The 22,852-nt window shown below is 36.7% G+C and overlaps 1 protein-coding gene across 4 annotated transcripts in view; it reads left to right on the top strand.

Moving 5' to 3' along the window:
- Positions 1-453: 453 nt before the first annotated feature.
- The window catches only part of TFPI (tissue factor pathway inhibitor), a 44,485-nt gene continuing 22,086 nt past the window's right edge, over positions 454-22,852 (top strand). For 3 of the 4 annotated variants that reach the window (XM_065669873.1, XM_065669870.1, XM_065669872.1), the window contains exons 1-3: positions 454-565; positions 13,663-13,782; positions 21,564-21,764. In XM_065669873.1, coding sequence (XP_065525945.1) covers positions 13,668-13,782; positions 21,564-21,764 — 316 coding nt within the window. In that variant the 5' untranslated portion in view covers positions 454-565; positions 13,663-13,667. Of the gene's footprint in view, positions 566-13,662; positions 13,783-19,738; positions 19,852-21,563; positions 21,765-22,852 lie in introns of those variants that run through there. The other variant, XM_065669871.1, reaches the window with a different exon arrangement.

Raw genomic sequence — 22,852 nt, 5'->3', positions numbered from 1 at the left:
GCTGAAGGCAGAATAGCTTTTGTAGTTCAGCTCCAGATACTGCGCTGAATACAGCCCAGATCTAGACTGAGTAGCGTGGCTTTAGTTAAAAAACACACAAAACCCAAACCCAAAAGTAAGCCACAACCTATTTCTCTTAAATAGGCAATGAGTATGGCATTCTCATGAGCCATATCAAAGCCTGAAATGTATAATGAATAACATATCTTATGCTTTTAAAGGATGAGACTCTCATTCTTTAAAAGTGCTTTTAATTTTAACTAGCACTGTTTAGAAAAAAGCTGCTCTAAACCACAACGCAGATCAGAAAACTTTAAACAGGAAGCGTCCTTGACTCTGCTGCAGATCCCTGGCTTCCACCCAGACTGAACCCCTGTGCTACACAAAAAGCAAGAACAACAACTAGCTGATTAATCATCCAGCAAGGGCCTGCTCTAGGAAGATCAGGTTGCAATCCTTTCTTTGTAGCTTTACACCACACCCCTTCAATGTGAATTAGCAGGGGAGGATTCTATTCAGCACTGATTCAGGAATTCTTTCTTCAAGAACTGTTGCTAGGCTTTTGGTGAGTACTTTGTACAGACTTTGTTTTATGTGAGAGTTTTTTTTTCCTTTAGCTGGCACAATGGTGACCTACTGGTATGTTTTCTTTAGAATGTGGTAGATGGAGGAGTTAGATGTTTAGATTCAAAGTCCAGCAATGAATGCTGCAAAAAGGGAGACTTTTTTTCTCTGTAAATTTCAAACTGTAGAACTAATTGTTATACATATACTTTCGTGATTACTAACAAAACTAACCTTTTGTTGTCAGAATGTCAAACTAAGGTATTTTGAGCTCCAAGACAATTCTTTGAAAGTAAGCCATCCTAAAGATAAATATGTTAAATTTGATCAATAGCTGGAGTTTGGAAAAAAGCTTTTGTTTTTTAAAACAATTTCTCCTCTACAGTAGCTCAAATGGAGGCTTGATTCAGAGTGGTCTGCCATGCTATTTTAAATCCTTCTAAGGCATTTGAAAAGTAATATTTGAAGCAGTTAATATTTTGAGAATTACAAGAACATTTTAGGAGAATAAAATTAAGCTGATTTTACTATACACCAATTTCACTCACAATGTATATTGAAACCCTCAAGAAACTGTAAACAATGAGGAGGGTAGTGAATGAAGCTTACGGTGATGCCACTTTAACAAACACCCCCACTCCCCCAAAAACCCAGAATATTATTGGTGATTTTTTTTCATATTTTACTTGGAAGAATTGACATAAGCATCATTTTTAGTAGCTGTATAATTAAAAACAGTGATCCTTACTATCTTGTATTAAAAAAAAAAGTTTACTAAAATTTAAATAACTATTTGTAGAATATCTAAATGCAATTTAAATGAGGAAAAGACATGTAATGATGGGAAGAGTGGAGTAGGGAGAACAGTAATAATTTGGATGGAGAGCAGTATGTGAAAGGAGTGACTCAATACCCTAGAAATTAGTCATCAAAGTACTTCATGGAAAACATGTAAAGATATAAACCTTACTTCCTGAATGTCTTATGGCCAGATGCAAAGACAGGAAGTCCAGCTGTCAGTGTAGATATGAACAGCAAAGGCAGGCTGTAGGAATTGCTAGGCACATACTTACGGAAAAATTGTAAACCTTTTCTGCTCTTTATCTTCTGCTTGTTATTTAAGTCTACTAGGAGAGAGCTTGTGATTGTTAAGGCAGAAAGTATCTAGATCCACAGTATATATATGTGTTTAAGCTGAATTTGAGACTTTTAAACATGTTGACTTAGTCTGAAATGCACACAGAGCAATGTGAGGAAGTAAAAATGATTAAAACACATTCTGCTCCTGCCCTTTCTCCTGTCAAGTGTGTCCCATGTGAAAGAGTTCATTAAAAAGTAACCATGTGGGCAACTGCTTTGATAAATCCATTTCTTTGAAATTTTCCTAACTTTCATGCTGGAACGCAACATTCTAAGTGTGTTTTAAATTGACTTCCAGTAATCTTTATGTTTATCCTTACATTGCGCATTGCATAGTTTGTAATTTGGAGATTTAACGTACTTCAGCTGTCCAGAGTAATTTTATGACCTTTAAAGTACATTTAGCTTTTTTATGCAGTGCCCACATTTACTAATATTGCTAATGAAAACTCAGTTGTTACTCATGCAGATAATATTCTAAATGGAGAATAATTGTAAATGAAAGTTTTATGACCTTCTTGACTCAGGATATATAGAACAACTAATGGCATTGAATTTATCCATAACCTCGTCAGAGAGCTAATTTTGAAAGTTTAATGTTAAAACCTTATAAATTGTTGGTATCTAATTTAGGGTTTGTTGTCAGACCTACAGGGCAATGAGGGAGAGTGTACAAAAAGGAGGCAGACATTCTGTCAGAAATAAAATTTTAAGAGACTGGGGGGAAAAGTGCTCCAAGATAGAGTGTCTAGGAAATAAAGTTGTAAAAGAACAAACTTCCTAACACGCTTTCAGAGAACATGTCCAGAGCCTTTAGTGAGTTTAAAATCTCACCTCTGTCTACACCAGACCAACAGTTACAGAAGGAGAGTTACTGGATTCCAGATCTAGTTTCAAGGACTGTTTACATGTTTCTCCAAAAACCCTTCCAAGTGTATAAACAGGAGCAGATACTAGCACAAAGGTTGTTCTCAAGTAGAGGGACACTGATACCCTTTACGCTATTCTTCTGACTATGCATTTTGAGTTACTTTTAGGGCAGAGAACTCAGGTTGCTTCACAGATAATATCAGTGGGATTAGGATAATTTCTGGAAATGTGGATATTAAATCTCTTAGAAAAAAAACTTCAACACCATCTCCACATTCTGGGAATCTGCTTTAACATCTGCATTTACTTTAAAAAAGTGATTCTGGCAATAACTCTCTTCTGTATTTTAAAATAAACTCATAGCTGCTTGAAGTGCTTTGTAACCATTATGGTCTTGTGCATTCAGTATGCTGTGGGAATATCTGCCAGAGTCAGAGCATGTGTACAGGAGCAAGAAAATATATACCACAACCCAAAATACAACATCAATAGATCTTAGGAGCCTCAAGAATTATACGACTCTCATATCTCACAATTTTTGAGCTGTTTAAAATATGTCTAACTCCAGTACTTACTAATGCTCTTTGGCATACATTCTGAACAGTCATATTTTCTAACAACTAGAAGAAGCTGATGGGGTCTTCGCATTGAGAGCTGAGAGGACTGTCTTAAAAAACAGGGAGAAATTATCTACTCATGTGTGTTTCTCTTATGAAACTGTTTTTTACAATAGGGACAGAGTGCCCCTGAGGACAGAATGAAACAAAGCCATAAGGGAAATTGTGTGGTTCCTTTCCTCTCATAGTTATTTCACAGCAAAATAGGCTTATTTTTAGTCCTTTTAATTTTCTCTCACAACTCCTTTGTTCAGTTTCCTTAATTATTTCTTGTTGCTGTAAATACAGCTGTTCATTTTGCTCCTTTAGTATTGTTGCTATCTTCCATGATATGTGCCATTCATAACTAAGTATACCTCTGAAATTAACTGGTGAATTTGATTTACTGTTTACTGACAAAATAAAACTAAGCATCTGAACATGTTAATTCAGGATATGATCTGGGCACAAGAAGGTTCAGCCTTCTTCCAGAAACTAGACCATTCCTTAAGATCTGATTTTAAAACAATCACATTGAAAATAGCAATTGCAGAAGTACATTAGAAATACAAGTATTCTGTGAAGGAAATATTTAGCTGGTACAGTTTTTATGCTTCACAGAAATGTCTGCAGAAGTGTATTATGAAATGCAGAAGCTTTTTCTGTAAACATTTTCCAGTTTGGCTGAAAAGCAATCTTTTTCTCTGTATTTGTACAGTCTGTAATACAATGAGGTTCTGGACAATGTTTTATGCTTTCATCAGTCAGAGAAAAGGTAGCATAGAAAGATGAGGCTGAAGTTTTCTATGCTCTAAGACTCACTTGATGAATGCTTTAGGTCCACAGAATCATTGAACTATACAACCACAGAACAGTCTGGGTTGGAAGGGACCTTCAAAGGTCATTTGGCCAATCCCCCTGAAATAAACAGGGACATCTCCAACTTTAAGATGGCATTGCCACTAGAATAAGCAGTGGGAGATAAAGGGTATATGACCCTTTCTTTTCTATGCCAGTGTTATTTTATGTTGGTTTTAAGTAATTGCAGGGCGATAATCTGATGCAGTCTGAATCTGGGTGCAATCCCATTGATTACTGGTAATTACAACATTTCTAACCTGTGTGATGGTCTAAAGCTCATACATGCACTGCAGTAAAAATGTTTGTGGTGTCTCCAACTAGGAAGGTAGACAGGGTGCTCTGAACTTGTTTGCCAAAGCCAGGAAACTTATATATTGATAGTATACGTGTAAAATGTGAGCTATGTGATGATGAGTTTACAAAAGGTTAATAGGTATGGTCAAAATCAGTCAAAAGAGGCATCAGTGTGGCAGGCAGTTTCCTTCTGTGTCTGCCTGTTCTATTTTCAGTAACTGATAGGTCCACTTTAGTGAAATCGAGTAGTCTGTACAATGTGAAATTACACACAGCTGGCTTGTTAACAAATGTACAGCACTGAAATGACCATTAGAGAAGGCTGTGGTAAACTAATTGGCCTCTAAATACATGACTATCTGTCAGTAAGCACAGCTGAGATTAAGAGCATACACTATACCTTTCCAGTCCAAACTTCTAGAAAAAAAAGACAGGCTGGAGGTTTTATAATGCTAAAGTTGGGACTCCTATGCTGTGTTCCTAAACCCATAACTAATATTGCTGCTTTGTTGGTTTTATAGTGTGGCTTTTGTGTTCTGAGAGTAGCTGTTACTAGGATGCTGAAGGTATTCCTGTTTGAAAATAGGTTTATATGGCCTATATTTTTGCTACAAACAGGTAGTTTCTGTCCAAGTAGTACAGTTTTGAATGTGGTGGGTTTGGTGTTTTGTTTTTTAAGATTTATGAAATTGTGTAAACTAGTTATTTGGTTTAGTCTATATTTAAAAATATGTTTGCAGGAGCAAACTATATCCTTTTCCTGTTGAAAGCTATGTCATAGTGAAAACAGGCTGTATACATGGAGTAGAGATATACCTCAACTGGGATATGGAATGCTAGACTAATGGATTTGCCACATCTAAATAAATAACTGACTTCTTTCTTTATTCCTATTTGAATCAGTCTTCTCTGAGATAGAAACTGAAGTTTAAATCATGCTCTCAGTAGGTCCTTTGTGATAAGCTGATAATGTTGGATCATGTGTTTTATTTGGGGATTTTTTCCTTATGGGTAGTAGAAGTAGCCACAAAACCATCAGTCATTCTTGTTGTGCTTTAAGCCCAGCCTGTATGAACCCAGGGCAGTTCTACATCAAGGTATCACTAGTAGTTATGTGATTTGATGTAGGTTAATCCAGTATTCCAATAAAAAGTGCAGCAATTTTTAAGAATCTCTCTTCAGAGTTTGTAATTCACATGAACTGTTGCATCAGGTGCTCTGCACTGCATGATCAAGTTGTTAGGAAAATTACTTGCAGACTGCTATTGCCAAGGTATACTCTCACCATCTCTCTGCCTCCCAGAATATATCTATTTCCCAGTTGTCAGGTGATGGATATCATGACTATGAGGCCCAGGCTGAGCTAGGTAAGAAGGGGAACTCAGTGGAGGAGGAAATTAGGGTCTGGAGCTGTGTCATAAGAGAAGATGATTGAAGACAGGATGGCAAAAGTAAGAAGTGCCAGGTGTTAGCTGACTAGGAGAAAAAATTAAATAGGTCCAGGAGCTAAGTTGGGAAACGGAAAACAGTTTTAAAGCACGAGTGAAGGGAGTTGACAAGGAAAGTAAAAAGGCAACAGAGGTCTACAACGAGTTCTTGTGATCGGCTTATTAATGTTGGTAGGGTTTTTTTTGTTTTGATTTCAAAACAGAACAAAGTTTTCACTTATTAGTCGTGGTTTCAAAGCAGAATTTGCAACCTTAATAAAAACAGAACCAAAATGGGAGTTTAAATCTGAAACTGACACTGGGTCATACAATATTTCAACATAAAAGCTAACAAAGACCTTTGTTTTTCTAAATCTTCACTTCCCAATTTTCACTTCCCAGTTTTCACTTGGGAATTTAAGACATTGGAATAGTGCAGCAGCAAATCAACATTTATGCTAAATGATGATACATAGGTTACCAACAAAAATTCTTTTGTAACACAGTGGAATTTTGAAGTTCTGATGAAGGAATCTGATGGAGTCTCTAGCCTCAGGACTGATACAGACTATTAGGGCTGCTTCTGTAGGACACAGGAGGGAGATAAGTTGGGGCAGGGAGAGAGATTTCAAAATCTTGTGCTTTCAGTCAATCAATAATGTTTGCACGCTGTTAATCCACAGTAGACTGCCTCCCTTTTTTATTAAGTTACTGTGACACTGCCAGGCTTTACCCTGGCAGGAGTCAGTTTGAATGACAGAACATTACTGACGCTGAGACTTCTAAAGCTAGGGCATGTAACATCATTCTTTGTTTAGTTTACGTCAGAGCAGAGGTGATAGAATTGATGCTTATTTCATTCTTCATACTTACACCAGAGTAAATGAGAAAACATGATTCTCTTCAGACAGCTGCAGAATAGCCCATGTAATCAAATACTTTCTAAGGGAACTCACTGACTCTGCCAGCTGGGAGACAATGCTGCAGGTATGCCTAACTAAATCACTGTTATAGTAGTTAGATATCAGAGGGCAAATATGTTGCCTCTGAAGTATAGTGAACTGAAGAGGGTCTGATTTTGTACCAGAAGTGCTGTTATCTTGTTTAATTAGATCTTTTTATCTTTAATTTTAATCTGTGCTCAATTCAGCCTTTGAATATGCACATTCCTTCTCCTGCTGTTCATTCCTCTGTTTAGTTACATCCTTTGCCTGTCCTCCTCCCCCTTTTCGTTTTTGTGAGTGCATTTCCATTTCCTGGGCTGTCAGTGTGAATAAGTCACTTTTATGGTCAATACAATGTCACTTTATGCTGTTTTTTTAAGTTGTCTGGTTTTGGCTACTACCGAAAACACTTTTCTTTTGCCTTTTCCAGTTAGCTAGTTAGAGGTAAAAACTATGTTGAAGAAATGTTTGCTTCTAAACATTCTGGTAACTTTAGAAATAGGCATTAAAGAGACTGCTAAATAAAAATATATATATATATATAAAATGTATATATACATGCATAAAAGACCTGGCTCCAGAGGTTACAGACTGCAAGGAGAACACACAGAGTTTTATACACATCGTTTCTTTAGGAAAAAAAAAAACCCAAACAAAACCCAAACCACTATTTTGAGAGCTTTCTTGTATTTCTGTGTTTAAATGGCAGGATAAAAAAGGCCTATTTATAAGGCCAGGTGATAAGGTTCTGTTCCTGGAAGCTTCCATGCTTCCTTGTGCTCTGCCTTATGTACCTATATCACAGCTTGAGGGAAGTTAATGGCATTCACAAATTAAAGCATTTACTTAAACTAGTAAATAGTGCAATTATTACCCATAGACCTTTGATCTCCTTTGTGAAGTAACTTAGATGTTGTCTGTTATAGATATAAAAATGTCTTATTCAAAAGGTAGATAGTTTGGGAGCAGTAGAGTGACAGTTCCTAAGGAAATGTCTTAAATTTGCATTAATGACATTTGATCTAGAGAAAAGACAGTATTTATGCTGGACTGATTTCTGGCTGTCCAAAATTAGAACCCTTCTGGAGTAAGAGACTACATTTAATCCCAGAGATTTTCAGAATTTTGCCTAAATAATCAGACCATTTAACATGAATTATTTAAACTCAAAACAGTTCCTGTCTTTCCCATGACAGGCAGTCTTTCACAAACGTGTGCATTTTATATTTTACTGAGCCAGATGTAATAGATGAAGTATTTTGAATTGTGCTTTCCATATAAATAAAATAACCAGAAAGTATTAAAAGAGGAAATAAAATCAGTATCTTGACAGGCTTGCAGCCTTAATGTGCTGTTACTGGGCAGCTGAACATTAAATCAGGAAACTTGTACATTCTGGAGGGTTTTTTTAATTGAAAAAGTAGGGCCAAGTTCACTTAGATCTCGGATTTCACTCTTCCCTGGGGAAATACAAGACATAATTAAACTACAGATGGATTTAAGCATTTCAGTGCTAAAACCTTCACCCCCTTCATTCTACCTCCACTGATACTTGACACAGTGTTCTGGGAATGTGTGACCTTGGGGAAAGATGAAGGAGATTGTGTTTGGACAGTGAACTTTGCAGTAAGGCAGATATACAGTTATAAAGCCTAAATTTTTTCTCTTCGGAAATTTCCCAAGCATCGAAAATGTGTATGTTTGACAATGTACTCTCTTTAAGGGAAATGGTAGGAGTTGAGTGGAAGAATAGAAATACTGTACCTTGGTAAGATTTTTATTCTTTGCACAAATCCACTGATTTATCCTCTTAATCATACAGTGACGATTAGGTATGATAGTTCACAATATATAAAATTCTGTTTTTGAATGAAAAAGAGAAACTTATTAAAGATTTCAATTTCTGGCTGATTATTTTCTTTATTTTTCTTCTACTGGGAGCAAGCTTTAGGGAATATTGGATGACTGAGTAAAAATGGATTACTAAATTTTGCAGTCTAAATCTATACTTTGCAGATTCCTGGAAAGAACAAAGGCCTTAACTTGAGTGATCCAAAAGCAAATTCAAACTGAATTTTGCTGAACTAGGGACAGTTTTGCTGGCACGTTTGGAATAATTTAAACATAGAAAATGAGTGGCAAACTTGGAATTAATCCATGGACAACTGAGGTTGCAGATAATTTGCAAGTTCCTTTATGAAGGGTCACAACTATGCCAATGATTACAAATTAAACTTCTAAAGAAAACCATATGCTTAGAAAATTACCCTTTCCCATGTAATTTCAAAAACTAAAATTGAAAGTGTGTTTTGGGTTTTTTTGTGTTTTGCGCTCAGAGCAACCAGGCAAAATTATATTCCATTCTACATGTCTATCCAGAATAGAATAATTAGAATAGAATTATTTACGTTTATTCTATAATAGAATTCAAGTTCAAGAAATGGAATAGAATAAAAATAGAAGAAGATAATATAATTCTTTAATTCATTCTATAATTCTAACTATTCTATGCTTCTAAAATGTGAAAGTTATCATTATCTAAGTATCAAGTCTGAAAAGCTCGTGATATTTCTGCTTTTATTCAGCCTAGATGATGTCAAACTATCCTAACCTTTATTTACATTGTAATGTTAAATACTTATTCTTGTGCAGTTGTTTGAAAGTTTTTACTTAATATTTCTGCCCCTACAATTTTTCTTAGTTGTGGATTTATTTTGATTATAGTTAGTGTCAAACATACGTCATGACTCGGATATCTCTCAAATCATACAGGCAATCTTACACAACTTCATGCTGCCTTGTGCAGAGCTATTTTCTTCCTTTTTTAAAGCATAATTAGATGTTTTATCAGGTTTGAATAAAAAGATTGCTGCAACTATTTCTCTAACTTTTGGGAAAAAAAAATAATTCTTCAAAGGCCATGTATCAAAGCTCTTCATGGAAGAAAATCTGTGTGGTATTAGGCCAAATGCATCATAAGAGGTAGTCTGTTTCTGGAAACCATAGAATGGACTATAGAATCATAGAATCATAGAATAGTTAGGGTTGGAAAGGACCTGAAGATCACCTAGTTCCAACCCCCCCTGCCATTGGCAGGGACACCTCGCACTAAACTATGTCACCCAAGGCTCTGTCCAACCCAGCCTTGAACACCACCAGGGATGGAGCATTCACAACAAGCATGTCAAGGTCCCTCTGGATGGCACTCCTTTCCTTCAGCATGTCAACTGAACTGCACAGCTTGGTAACATCAGCAGACTTGCTGAGGGTGCACTGAATCCCACTGTTCATGTTGCTGACGAATGTTGAATAATTCTGGTCCCAACACTGATCTGTGAGGGACACCACTTGTTACTGTTTTCTGACTGGGTATTGAGCCATTGACCACAACTCTTTGCATGGGGACATTCAGCCAGTTCTATGAAAGCTAAGAAGAAACAGTGTTACCTCTATGCACTTTGTATGTAGTCAATGGAATTCCATTTAAAGATGTTTTCTTGGTTTATTTGGGGCTTGTATTACAGTCTTACAAGGTATTATTTTGATATGTTAAAAAAATGTTGCTTATTATGTATGTGATTTATTTCTAGTGTCTGAAGTCTAAGACACTATTTTTGCCAGGTAGTGTCTAAAGATACGCTTTGGTGGATATTTTGGCATTAAACTTCATCCACTTTTACAGAACCTGATCAAATTCAGGGCAAAGTTCCTGAAGCTGACTGTTGCCTTTGGTCTGTAATAGCCACTTTGCTTTCAATTTAAGTTATAGTATGTACTGTAGCCAGAAAAAGATGGAGAGGGAATATGTGTTCTTTGACTGGAAAACACAGAAGTACTCAGTGGATGGCAATAATATATATACATATATATACACACATATATATATTATGCCATGTATATTTTATATATATATAAAAATAAAATTTCAGAAATACTCTCCTTTATGTTGTGATATTTAGAAAAGTCAGGGCTGAAATAACACTGGGACAACAGCTGGGAGGAGGATGGCATTAGAAAATGGAAATACTATCACATGTAAACAAGATACTTCCAAACAGGCTGAAAAAAAGGTAAGGCAAATGAGAGCAGATGGAGTACACAAGTAAATGTAGACAGTAGTATTAATGAATATACTTAAGTCTGGCATGTTAGAGTGAATCCACAGAACAGTGCCGTGGTTTTTCCCCATTATAGCAATGCTGCAGGGGTATCCTGCAGTCAGCTAAGTAGCCCACAATTAATTCCTCCAGTAAAGAGATTGGGGGTAGATTCTTTATGGATTATTCACTCTGAATGGAGCAAATGGATCACTAGAAATTTGCTGCTGGGGAAAGGGGAAAAATAATACCTTATTAGATTAAGTTTTAACATGTAAAATAATATAGGAATGAAAACTGGTGTTCTAGTTAGAAACATGAATAAAGACACTGCTTGTGTTTCTTTGAAAAATACCTGGAAATGAGCAATTGTAGTTCTTGCACGTTTTCTCAGCATAACGTCATTTCAGAAATCCTAACAAGGTCATTTCTATTCCAAGAGTAGTTATTGTCTCTGTAGTAGAAAGCAATGATTTCTGAATTTGTTCATAGAAATAAAATACAGACTTTGAGGAAAGTTTGTTTAAAAATCATGATTAATAGCACAAAATGAGATCTAAATTATTTTGATAAACTTTATGGGATAAAGGATTTTATTTGTAAATTAAGCTTAAACATTGAGCTTAGAAGGAATGAAAGATAAATGCATTCTTTTGTTTATTTTGGCATGAAAGCATTATGATTAAAAAGTTAACACTGTAATATTTTCCAGTTTAAATAGAAATTTGTTAGTTCCCAAAATTCTGTTGCATTACACACACGCACACACACACACACAAGAATGAAGACATCTGTCAATGTTTTTTTACTAAACTACATACTGAAGCCTTCTAAAGTTGAAAAAATTATCCAAATAATTAGTGCTATTTATGGTTTGGTCTGCAATTTAAACAAGACTTACTTTTTAAGAATGTTTAGTATTTCTACTTAAGAAAATGCTGAATATGCAGGAGGAAAAAATTGGCACATTGTCAAGAGAGAAATGAAAATTCTGGCTCTGATTTGGTGTTGAAGATACAACTGCACCTTCTAGCTCTGTCACAGTTCAGGGTGGCAGTGGCAAATTTGTTAATCTCTCTTTGCGCAGATTTCACCTTCTGAGACATCATTGCTTACTAGTGTTTTCTTAGATACCATAGCTGTGATTTACTTCTGACTTCACAGACAAAGATATATCAGTAAGAGAAAAGTTTTATCTGTTAAATTAATTAATCTGTTAATGTCACCTGCCCCTTCATCAGCCTCTCTTTAGCCTTCCTGATACAGCTCCGTATCCCAAGCACACAATGACAGGTCATCTCATTTGCTTCTATAGCCCTTCCTGTCCTCACTGTTTTAGTTGCTGCAGACAATCTGTCTTCAAAGGTGTGCAAAGGAAAACACTAAAGACAAAACGGTGTCTGAAGGCTAGGAACTTCCTAGTCCTTAGATCTTTAATTTCTATTAAATCAGTATTAATTGGCTTAGCCAAATTTTAGACTTCAGAGCTCCTTCAGGAACTTTTAGTTAGTTGGAAAATACATGTTTCTAACACAGTTAAGCAAAAGTTTTTTAGAGGTGCTCACATATGTGCATACATTACCTCATCTTTGGCAATTTGAACACAACAGCTGCCATGGAATAAAAGTGGTTACTTTGTGTGCATGACTGTGGTTATACTGTTCCCATGAGAAAAAAAATGGCTCTGCACTAAAGTAAGGTATTCAATATTAAAGTGATCTACGAGGTACGGAATACTTCTTATGGTACCGAAGCCCATGTTGCAAAAGGTTCACCAGCTCCTGTGAAATGCAGCTTACACAGAAGTGTGGGAACTTGGTAGCTATCAATTGATGAAATACTTGTTAAAAATAGAATCTTGTGTTTGTGGCAATGGATCTAGGGTCTGCAGACAGAGTAAAACATGTTTGGAAGGACTGTACATGCCAGTGTCCTGGGTTCAGCAGTAGCAGTAATTTTTCTCCTTCTTGGTAACTGGTGCAGCGCTGTGTTTTGACTTTTGGCCTGGGAACAGAGCTGATAACACAAATGTTTTAGTCTGGCCAAGGACTTTCTGAGCCTCATGCTCTGCCAGGGAGGAGGGGAAGCTGGGAGGAAGCAGAGACAGGACACCTGACCCAAACTGACCAAAGAGGTATTCCATACCACAGCATGTCATGCCCAGGATGTAACAGGGAGTTAACCAGAAGGGCTAGTAGACTGCAGGGTTGGAGGAGATATCGGTCGGTGCTCGGTCGGGTGGGGTGAGTTATCGGTTGGCTGGTGGTGAGGTGTTGTATTCTCTTCCCTTGTTATTTCCCTTATTATTATTATTATTGGTGGTAGCAGTAGTGGTTTGTGTTATACCTTAGTTACTGCACTGTTCTTATCTCAACCCATGGGAGTTGCATTCTTTTCAATTCTCCTCTCCATCCCTCCAGGAGTAGAGGGAGGGAAAGAAGGGGGGGGAGTGAGAGAACGATTGCGTGATTTATGGGTGACATTGTTTAAACCACGACAGCCAGTCAACTATACATTGTGTGAAACTGGTCAGGACATTAAAAGTATTAAGTGTTACATTTTATATCATTATGTATTCTGGGAGGTGATTTCATTTGTGGCTTGAAATAAAAGTAATATCAATGCATTTAATTCTGGCAATAGGATAGGAGGCTTGCAATCAGCTGAGCACAACTATAAATCTTGTCTTGTTTTTCATTGTGTTTACAATATACTTATAATAACATAGCTCACATGATTTCTATAGTTCCAAGTTTGTATATCTTCCCATAGCCATAGTGCATATGGCTATGCACTACCCTGCTAGTGACTTTTACAGAGCACTCAAGGAGTTGGCTGAAGTGTGTGTTGTCATTTATGTGTTCTACAGGAAAGATGAAAGGAAGAAAGAAGGGCTGTTCCTTACCTTTAACCTTTATCTTGCTGTTCTTCTGTACCACTGGCCATGCAACTACTGACTTATATGACAGAGAAGACGATGATGTCCTGGGTAAGAGGTTGCAAAAATGTCATGTTTTCTCAAACAATAAAACCCACTATGTTAAAATGCACTGTAGATGTAATTCTGTACTTGGCAATATGTCTGGGAAATGTTTGAAATTGGAACTAGGCTAACAATGCACTCATTTCTAAGAGGGAGATTCTCAGAATTTTGCATTATGCTCTAGAAAATTGTCTCCTATACTGGCTTCTGTTTCCCATGCTTTTTGGAACTTCAAATCCTATCAAACATTGTGCTAGATATCAGAATTATTCTCTTACAGCTCTACTTTAGGACCCATGGGAAAGTTCAATGTTTAGGGAATGATTAAGATCATACAGTTAGTGAATTCAGGTTTTATCTCCCCACACCACACAAATGGAGCAAAACCGGGATGAATAACATTGCAGATCAATGTTACTCTGTCCTCTGTACAACTCTCTCGAGTCACAGTTAATTTGCAAATCTTGGCCTAAAGATGATGTAATTACTACTCTAGTAATTTTTCTGGGATTTGACGAAGCTCTTTGTATAGCTCCAAGTGATTTGCTGTTGCTGGATAAATGAAAACTTGCCAGTTAAGAGATTTTTGTTAAGAAAAATAATGTCAGAAGTGTGACTGTTAGAACTCAGAAGGTTCTCTGATTCTTTCCATTTGTAAGATCATCGTTTTCTTTCACTTCACTGAAATTAAGTTAAGGTGGATCAAACTTCTCTACTGGATATCATTGTGGAAGATATATCAGTTTACTCCCAAGCAATTCTGAGAAAGCAAAAAGACTTTTTGGGCCATACCAAAGTGTTCTTCTTTCCTTTGAGAAAATGATTTAAAACTGTGATCTCTTTCTTAAGCTGCAAAGAACTATGCAGCGGATACTGCTCCCATTTGACAGGTTTGATTTTGAAGCCTAACTGGGAATGCAGCTAAGGGGAGTGTTGTTTTGTGTGTTGTCACTATACTTAATATTTTCATGTCTTTTTCAATTTCCATCCAGGTTTTTTCTCATTATCAGACTTTTGCAGCACTGTTCCTTGAAACAAAAATATTAATTATGCACAATCAAGGCTATACTACAAATGAAGGTAGTGCTCTAGAACTGTGTCACAATTAGTCTCTATAGTTTAAGATATGTGCTGTTCTGCATGAAGCATACGCTTAGCATGTTGCACAGTCAAGATTGTTTCATACAGAATAAATCTATTTCTCTTTAAACCTCAACTACATACATTCCCTTCTTGTTTGAGGGCAAAACCACACTTAACTTTGTCCTGCAACTCAGTTTTATAAAAATCCTTAGCAAGTTTGCAGTTCACAAAGACCAAATTGTCTTGCTTCCTAAAATAACACACTTTGTCATCAGAACAAGAAATCTGCTGGATTAATTGTTTCTCTTCTTTTTACTTTCTTTATGAAAGACAATAAGAAAATAATCTCAAAGAAATTAAACAGGGTTTTTTGGTTTGTTTTTTTTTTGGGGGGGGGGGGGCATTTTTTTGTCACTGTTTATTTTACAACCAGTTACTCAAGACAACTCAAGTTGCCAATAATGGATTTAGTATGAGGAACAGTTCTGAACTTCTGGGTTTGTATTCAAAAGTAAAAAACAAACAAATGTGATGCTTAGGAATTAAACTAGGACCCTGTTTTTGCGACTACTGAAGACTCTGTAGTAGTGTTTAAAAAAAATATTTTGCAGTACTGTCTATGAAATGATTAGGTTGTTGCTAATTACAATTCTATTTGTGGTTTCTTAAGAGTGAAATTCTGGTCTCAGTGAATGTAACTAGCAATTTTGTATGCTGCAGTTTCACTGATAGCATTTATTTTCTGAGTTAGATGGTTATGAGACATTGACATATTTTACCCTCTAATTCAATAAATTTCAGGCATTAAAGGATAAAGTAAGTAGTGTGCATCCATTATTATAGTAATGTCATACTTTGGGATCACATTGGATACCACTGCTTTGTGAATATGATGGGATGTTTTGTCTATTAGTATTTAAATTACAGTAATAATTAAGGTTGCAAGTCAAGTACAATGGGACACGAAAGGATTTTCAATTTGCTAACTTCAGGCAAAACCTGTCATTTTTCCACCAGTAAATAAGGGTAATAGCAAAAATAAAAGGTATAAAACTAACTAGTGCATGTATATTGGTCAGTAATACCTTATGTGGTTGGGAGCACTTTACTTGGGCGTTCCAAAGCCTGAAGAAAATGACTCACAAGTTTAATGTGCATTTTATTCGTATGTGAAATTTTATCAAGAATAAATGTGACTGCTTAAAGAAGGGGTAGGAAACACATGGGTAGGAGGAGCACTGAACTGTTTGCGGGTGGGAAGCTGTCAAACTGATAAAGATGGGGAGAGAAGAAAGGGGTATTTCTTAGTGGCATGGTGTTTAGTATTGATATCACTTATCAAAGAGAAACGTTTACAATTGAGTTGCAAATTCTACCATGTGAATGACAATAAATGTGAGAATGGCTGTGCTGTGTAGGAACAGTCTTGGCCAGTATCCTGTTGCTGGCATTTGCCAAAAGTAAGAAGACTGAAAGAATGGAGAAAGAAGGCAGTGACATAAAATCTTAAGTTCATGCACATTGTGAGCCACTTCAACAGCATTACTTTGCTCTTACCACAAACTATGGAGTGGAAAGATGATTGTTAAAACAGAGCTTTAGTGCTGTTAGTGTCTTCTGTTATAAAAACCTATGTAATGAAGGTATTATATTAAAAAATCAAGGAGGAGGGGGAGAAGGAGAGGAGGTTTTGCATTGCTTTATTTTGGTTTTAGTATGGCAAGTAATAACTTTCATGTGACAGTGAGCATCAGCTGTAACCATTAGTTAACGTATTTCTAATAAAACAAACTTAATTTTCTTGGTCTAGGGTGGTACAGTGCTATAATTATATGGATTTTCTAAGTTTATCTGACCAGATACCTAAATTGGATGAGTAATAAATATCCAACAGAGCCAGGTCCATTGTGGAGGGCTAAATTAATTTTCTTTTTAAAATGACAAATGCAAGATGCTATACTTAAGAAGGAGAACTTGTTGAACTTCATAAGGTTCTTGTTAGCCCACTTGTCCAGCCTATCCAGGTCTTCCTGCATGGTGGTTCTTCCATTTGAAGTGTCTACTTCTCTACTCGGTTTGGTACTATTGGCAAACTTGGTTAGGTTACACTTGATCTCATCTTCCAGATTACTTACAAAAACGTTGAACAGTGTTGGGCCCAGTATCAGACCCTGGGGGACCGCACTTTTGACAGGTCTTCAGTTTGAAAAGGAGCTATTCACCACCTTTGGGGTGTGGCCAGTCAGGCAGTTCCCCACCCACCGCACCGATCACTTGTCTACACTGTAAGACGCCAATTTTTCCAGGAGGAGGTTGAAGGAAACTATGTTCAAAGACTTGGGGAAATTCAGGTAGAACAAAACAAATTGTCTATATATATGGTATTAGTCTGTCTGTACACTGAAGGAAGTACAAAAAGGTTTAATATGTAATAAGGAATATTTAGGCTGTATATTACAAAACAGGACTATCTTGCAAGAAGGGTAGTAGACAGGGAACTGACTGATTCAGGTGGCTGGAAAGTTAACTTCACTGGATTTTTTTTTTTTTTTTTTTTTTAAGAACAATTTGGACAGCTGTCAGGAAACGTCTCAAGGTATTTATTCCATAGAAATATGCCAAAAGTTGAATGTGAACCTCCCTTGAAATTCCTTCCAGTTTTACCTTCCCATGTTTCTATTGGAGAATATTCAGTGACCTTCCTGACAGACATTTTTCCTAAATGTCATATCCTGTGCTCTTCACACAGGACCTAAAATGTAGTAGGAACAATTTGTTTCACTGTTCAAGAGCAAAGGAGGAGTCCTTATGCTAAGAATTGGTTTTCTTGAGGTATATTTCATATGAAAAATGAGTACAACCAGATTTGGATTTTTATTTTTATTTTTTTTATCATCTCCATGAGTTAAGTTTTCCCAGGTGTAAAATAATGGGGAAGAATTCTTTCTCTGTTCCCAGACACAAGAATGATTCAGTTCCCATGAATCCCTTTGAGACTTCTTTCTTCAGAGTCACTTGGTTATTGTTCGAATTGGAGGGTTTGGCCCACAGGGGTTATAAAGGGTACAGATTTTAGTCAACACACAGTAACTTGATAGCACTCCTAAGAAAATAAACATCTGATAGCCAAAAAGTATGACACAGTGTCATGGTTTAAGCCCAGATGGTAACTCAGAACCACACAGCTCATTCCCCTCCTTCCTCCTGCCCTGCTCCTGGAGGCATGGGGAGGAGGATCGAAAGAGTGTGAATCCCATGGGTTGAGATAAGAACAGACCAGTAACTAAGGTGTAACACAAAACCACTGCTGCTACCACCAATAACAATAATGATAACGAAAATAACAAGGGGAAAGAATATAAAACTAACAGGGGAAAAGGAAAAAAATAAACACAAGTGATGTAAAACACAGTTGCTTACCACCTGCATACCAATACCCAGCCCGACCCAAGCAGCGATCTGGCCTTCTGGGTAACTACCTCCAGTTTATATACTGGGCATGAAGTGCTGTGGTATGGAATACCCCTTTGGTTACTTTGGGTCAGGTGTTCTCTCTCTGCTTCCTCCTGGCTTCCTGTGCCCCTCCTCAAGACTGAAAAGTTCTTGATCAGAGTAGGAATTACTTAGCAACAACTGAAACATTGGTGTATTATCAGTGCAGTTCTCAGACTGAAGCTGAAAGCAGCCCTGCACCATCTACTAAGAAGCTAAAAATGACTGTTATAGCTGAACGCAGGATACACAGTATTTATGTATGCAGCAGACGTCAGTACATCTGACTGACAGTGTCATTGTGACTGCAGAGGAAAGGCCTCAGGAGGTAAGCAAAACAAGGATTTAGTTATGTGGGTTTGATGTGAAATAGGTTAGGAGTTGAGACCAGAAAGTTCCTAAGATAAACTGTACTAAGCCATTTGTTCATCATCTTTGTAGTTTTGCAACTATGCTTGCACACTCTTTCTTTTTTGATAGCCCGAAACAGTGGTGTGGCATAATGTAGAAAGCAAAATGAGCTGGCATAACCTTATGTCTGAAATTCCAGTAGTTAGGAAACCTAGTAAGTTTTCACAACTTCCTCATTGACTGAACTGGGGTCACTAACACAGGTCATGTGGATTTCATTTCTTGTATTTCAAGAAAATAACGTGTTTATAAACCAGCTGCCAGCCCTCACCCCAAACATATTTCAGTTGGATCAGCCTCTGTAGAGCCAATGTGATTTTTACCATTTCAGGAGTTATTCCAGAAACTCTACTGTTATGAAGCCATTTTTTTCCCTACTACTGAATGGGGGAATTCCAAAGTTTCATTTTGCAGTGCAGTATCCTCTCAACTTCTCAATGTTGAGCCTTTTTATTAAGTCCCTTCCAAAGGATTCCCAGACCTGTTGGAGAACTTTAAACCTTTGAGGACCAATTTGGAATCTCTTGTGACTTCTAAATCCTAATTCTTTGTGGACTCAGGAAGATTCAGATAAAGAAGCTGGCAAGAAACGAAATTCAGAAATGCAAGCAGAGTTCCATAGAAAGTTTACTGAATCGAATGACTCTTAAAAATGTGTCTTTTAATTCATCTGCATTTCCTATTAGACAGTCGTCAGTAATATTTTCAAATTCCTAACTTCAAATTCTGGAAATAAGATTTCACTAGTGAGGAAACAGTCACAAACTATTTTAGGGACTGAATATTTAATAAGAGTTTTGAAAATAGTAACCATAATCTGTATTTTAACACCAAATTGTCCATTTTTGGAAAATATAATTGTATGCTACAATTTTTGTGTGGATGGCAATTGTGTAATAAAGGTTGTTAATTTTTTAAGGATTTGAATGCTATGAATTAAAAGATTTTAGTGCTGAAAATTGTTTCTTTCTTATAGGTTTAATAGTTACAAGTGACTCAAATGGAATAAAATTAGTAAACTTCTACTGACCTCAGTATTTATGAGGATTTATCTCAGCTGTGCATTTCACTTAAAGGTTATAAAATAAGGTAAACTTTGTATGTTAAAACCAGATATCCACTGTGGAGGTAGATAGTAGTTATACCAATTTCCTTTTTACCGTGTCATAAAACCTGTTTTTTATGGATTCTTTAAATTAAAACTGGAAACTTTATCTAGTTAGTAGTACAAAGCTGTGCAATGATCATGTAAATTCTTGTCCTCCATGGTTTGGGTTTTTCGGGTTTTTGGTGTGGGGTTTTTTTTTCGCTCCTGTTTCCTGGACTGCTGCAACAAGCACTGATGGATACATTTGGGTACACATGTTAAGAGACATTAATGTTCTGACTAGCTGTGGGAAAATGAATGAAAATTTTAGGTCTGGGTTTTTTTGGGTTTTTTTTTTTTTTGCTGCTGTTGCAAGCACATAAGCTTTGTAAAGCTTTCAAAGTCCTCTAGGGTAAAATAGTTCCTAGGAAAAGCAAAGCAGGAAAAGATATTAAACCATGTATTGATAAGGGAATTTTATCACAAACTGGATCATCAGTCAGAATTTCCTTATTAGACATTAACAGTGTAAAACTTCAATAATGTTTTTCATGATATATATGACGTTTTGTTACAAAACATTCCCTTTGAAAACATTGAAAGTCATAGAAACAGCACAACTTGAAAACATACGGTTTCTTTTCACCTTAGCTTTCTAGTTGTGTATTTCTTAACTCCCGAAAGCTCTTATGCAAGAACAGTGAGACCAAAGGCAAAAAAAAAAAAAAAAAAAAAAAGGTGATGACATTTCAATTGTATTGAATGGCTTTATGTGCCAATAAAGTGTAATCTGATGGGGGAATGGTGCCCTCTTCAGGGCTGTCTTGCCTAGTTCATCCCACACTGCTATGAGATGTTTGTATAAGCTACGTTCACTATTAGAAGTGCATCGAACAGAGCTCAAGGAATCCTCTTTCTGCCATTTTTACGTAGCTGTTGTGTCTTTAGGAGCTACTAGGATTTTCTCAATGTATTTCTTTTCAGAATAGTTCACTAGCTGCATAGCTGTTTAGATCTTAGAATCATAGAATAGTTAGGGTTGGAAAGGACCTTAAGAACATCAAGTTCCAACCCCCCTGCCATGGGCAGGGATACCTCACACTAAATCATGTCACCCAAGGCTCTGTCCAACCTGGCCTTGAACACTGCCAGGGATGGAGCATTCACAGCTTCCCTGGGCAACCCATTCCAGTGCCTCACACACTCTCACAGTAAAGAACTTCTTCCTTATATCTAACCTAAACTTCTCCTGTTTAAGTTTGAACCCATTACCCTTTGTCCTATCACTACAGTCCCTAATGAAGAGTCCCTCCCCATCATCCTTGTAGGCCCCCTTCAGATATGGGAAAGCTGCTATGAGGTCTCCATGCAGCCTTCTCTTCTTCAGGCTGAACAGCCCCAAATTTCTCAGCCTGTCTTGGTATGGGAGGTGGATGGGAGGAGATGTTTATGATGAGAAGTTAAAGTTTATAATATGAGCTGTTTCGGTTGAAACTTGAAATCACACACTCAGTTTGATCAAATGGAATTTGTGTCCCTGTACAGATGATGATTTTCTTTCTACATTTATGTTTAGAGTGGTCAGAGCTTTACAGCCAGATGTTATGCAGTGCCTTTCTAGCAGAAGATGCAAGCACCCTTATTTTGAAGTCATGCTGTGCAGTGAAGCAAACTAACTTAATAACAGCTGTTCTACCTCTCTTCTGTATTACAGGTGCTGCTTTGCCACCACTGAAACTAGGGCATTCAGTCTGTGCCATGAAAGCAGATGAAGGTCCATGCAAAGCAATCCATATGCGCTATTACTTCAATATTCAAAGCCATGAGTGTGAAATATTTGAATATGGTGGATGCCATGGCAATGAAAACAACTTTCTAACACTAGAAGAATGTCAGAAGAAGTGTGTGGTAACAGGCCAGTACACATTCTCTTACATTAGTTCTTTATTTGCATGTTATTTCTCATTCACAAACCATCTGAATTTTGGAAGTAGAGGCCCTCTTCAGTTCCTAGTAATACAGTAATGTGATGCCTTTAATATTGTTCCCAAGTACTATACTTGGTTTTAGTTATCTGAATTACTTTACACTGTGCAAGCAAACATTCAGGATTGGAAAAGGTAAGTGTGACTTCTTTTAGTGGACCTGTGGAATAGAGAGACCATTGAAAGAAAGCTTATTTTCTAGCTAGAGCCCTTGTTTTGAATGAGTTCTTAAATTAAAATTTATTTTAAGTCTGGGTTAAGCTGGTGGCCAGCACAGATGTCCTTTATTGCTTTCAGAGTACCTAAGTCAACTTCAATCCCAAGTTTCTCTTTTACTTGAGGAACTGATAGAAGCTGTCCAAAATCTTGGGCATCTGCTATGACTCAACATAATTAGAACTACAGTAGTAAATAATTCTCATTAAAAAGTGTCAGTTATAGCTGTTTGTCATAAAAAATCTGTTTTGTTGAAAGAAGAAAATGAGATCCAAAATATGATACCCAGCAGAATGTGAAGGAAGTGATTCATGAATGTTGTCTTTTCTATGAAAAATGATCCTTGTAACTAAGGCTTTTAGCCTTGTGAAAGTAACCAAGTCCTGTTCCTCACAGGAATGCATGAAAGTCATAGGATTCTTAGAACTGAATGTTAATGGTGGTGGATCTAGAACTTTGACAAGTTCATGTTTTTAGAGTCCAAAGGAACTTTACTGAGAGTTTCCTCTGGACACCTAATATGGATCTTGCTTTCATGGGAATTAGGTAGAATGTGTCTGGCTGTCTAAACAGGAACTGATAGTGACAGAAGTACTGTGGGGGAGAAATAGGAATAGAAAATACTAGAATAAAGATCTCCTCAAGGTTGTGTGATAACCCAGTAATATGGTATTAGTATAGCAAATATGTAGGGTTTGTTGTTGGTTTGTTGGGGTTTTTTTAGTATTTTTTTTAATTTCCCAAGCGAATTCATGCATTCGATGTTCATTTATTTAGACTTTGAGGTAAGAGGAAAGGTTTA

Source organism: Lathamus discolor, chromosome 3 (assembly GCF_037157495.1).
Source record: "Lathamus discolor isolate bLatDis1 chromosome 3, bLatDis1.hap1, whole genome shotgun sequence".
Classification (NCBI taxonomy): Eukaryota; Metazoa; Chordata; class Aves; order Psittaciformes; family Psittacidae; genus Lathamus; species Lathamus discolor.
This window is presented reverse-complemented; position numbering and strand designations above follow the sequence as displayed.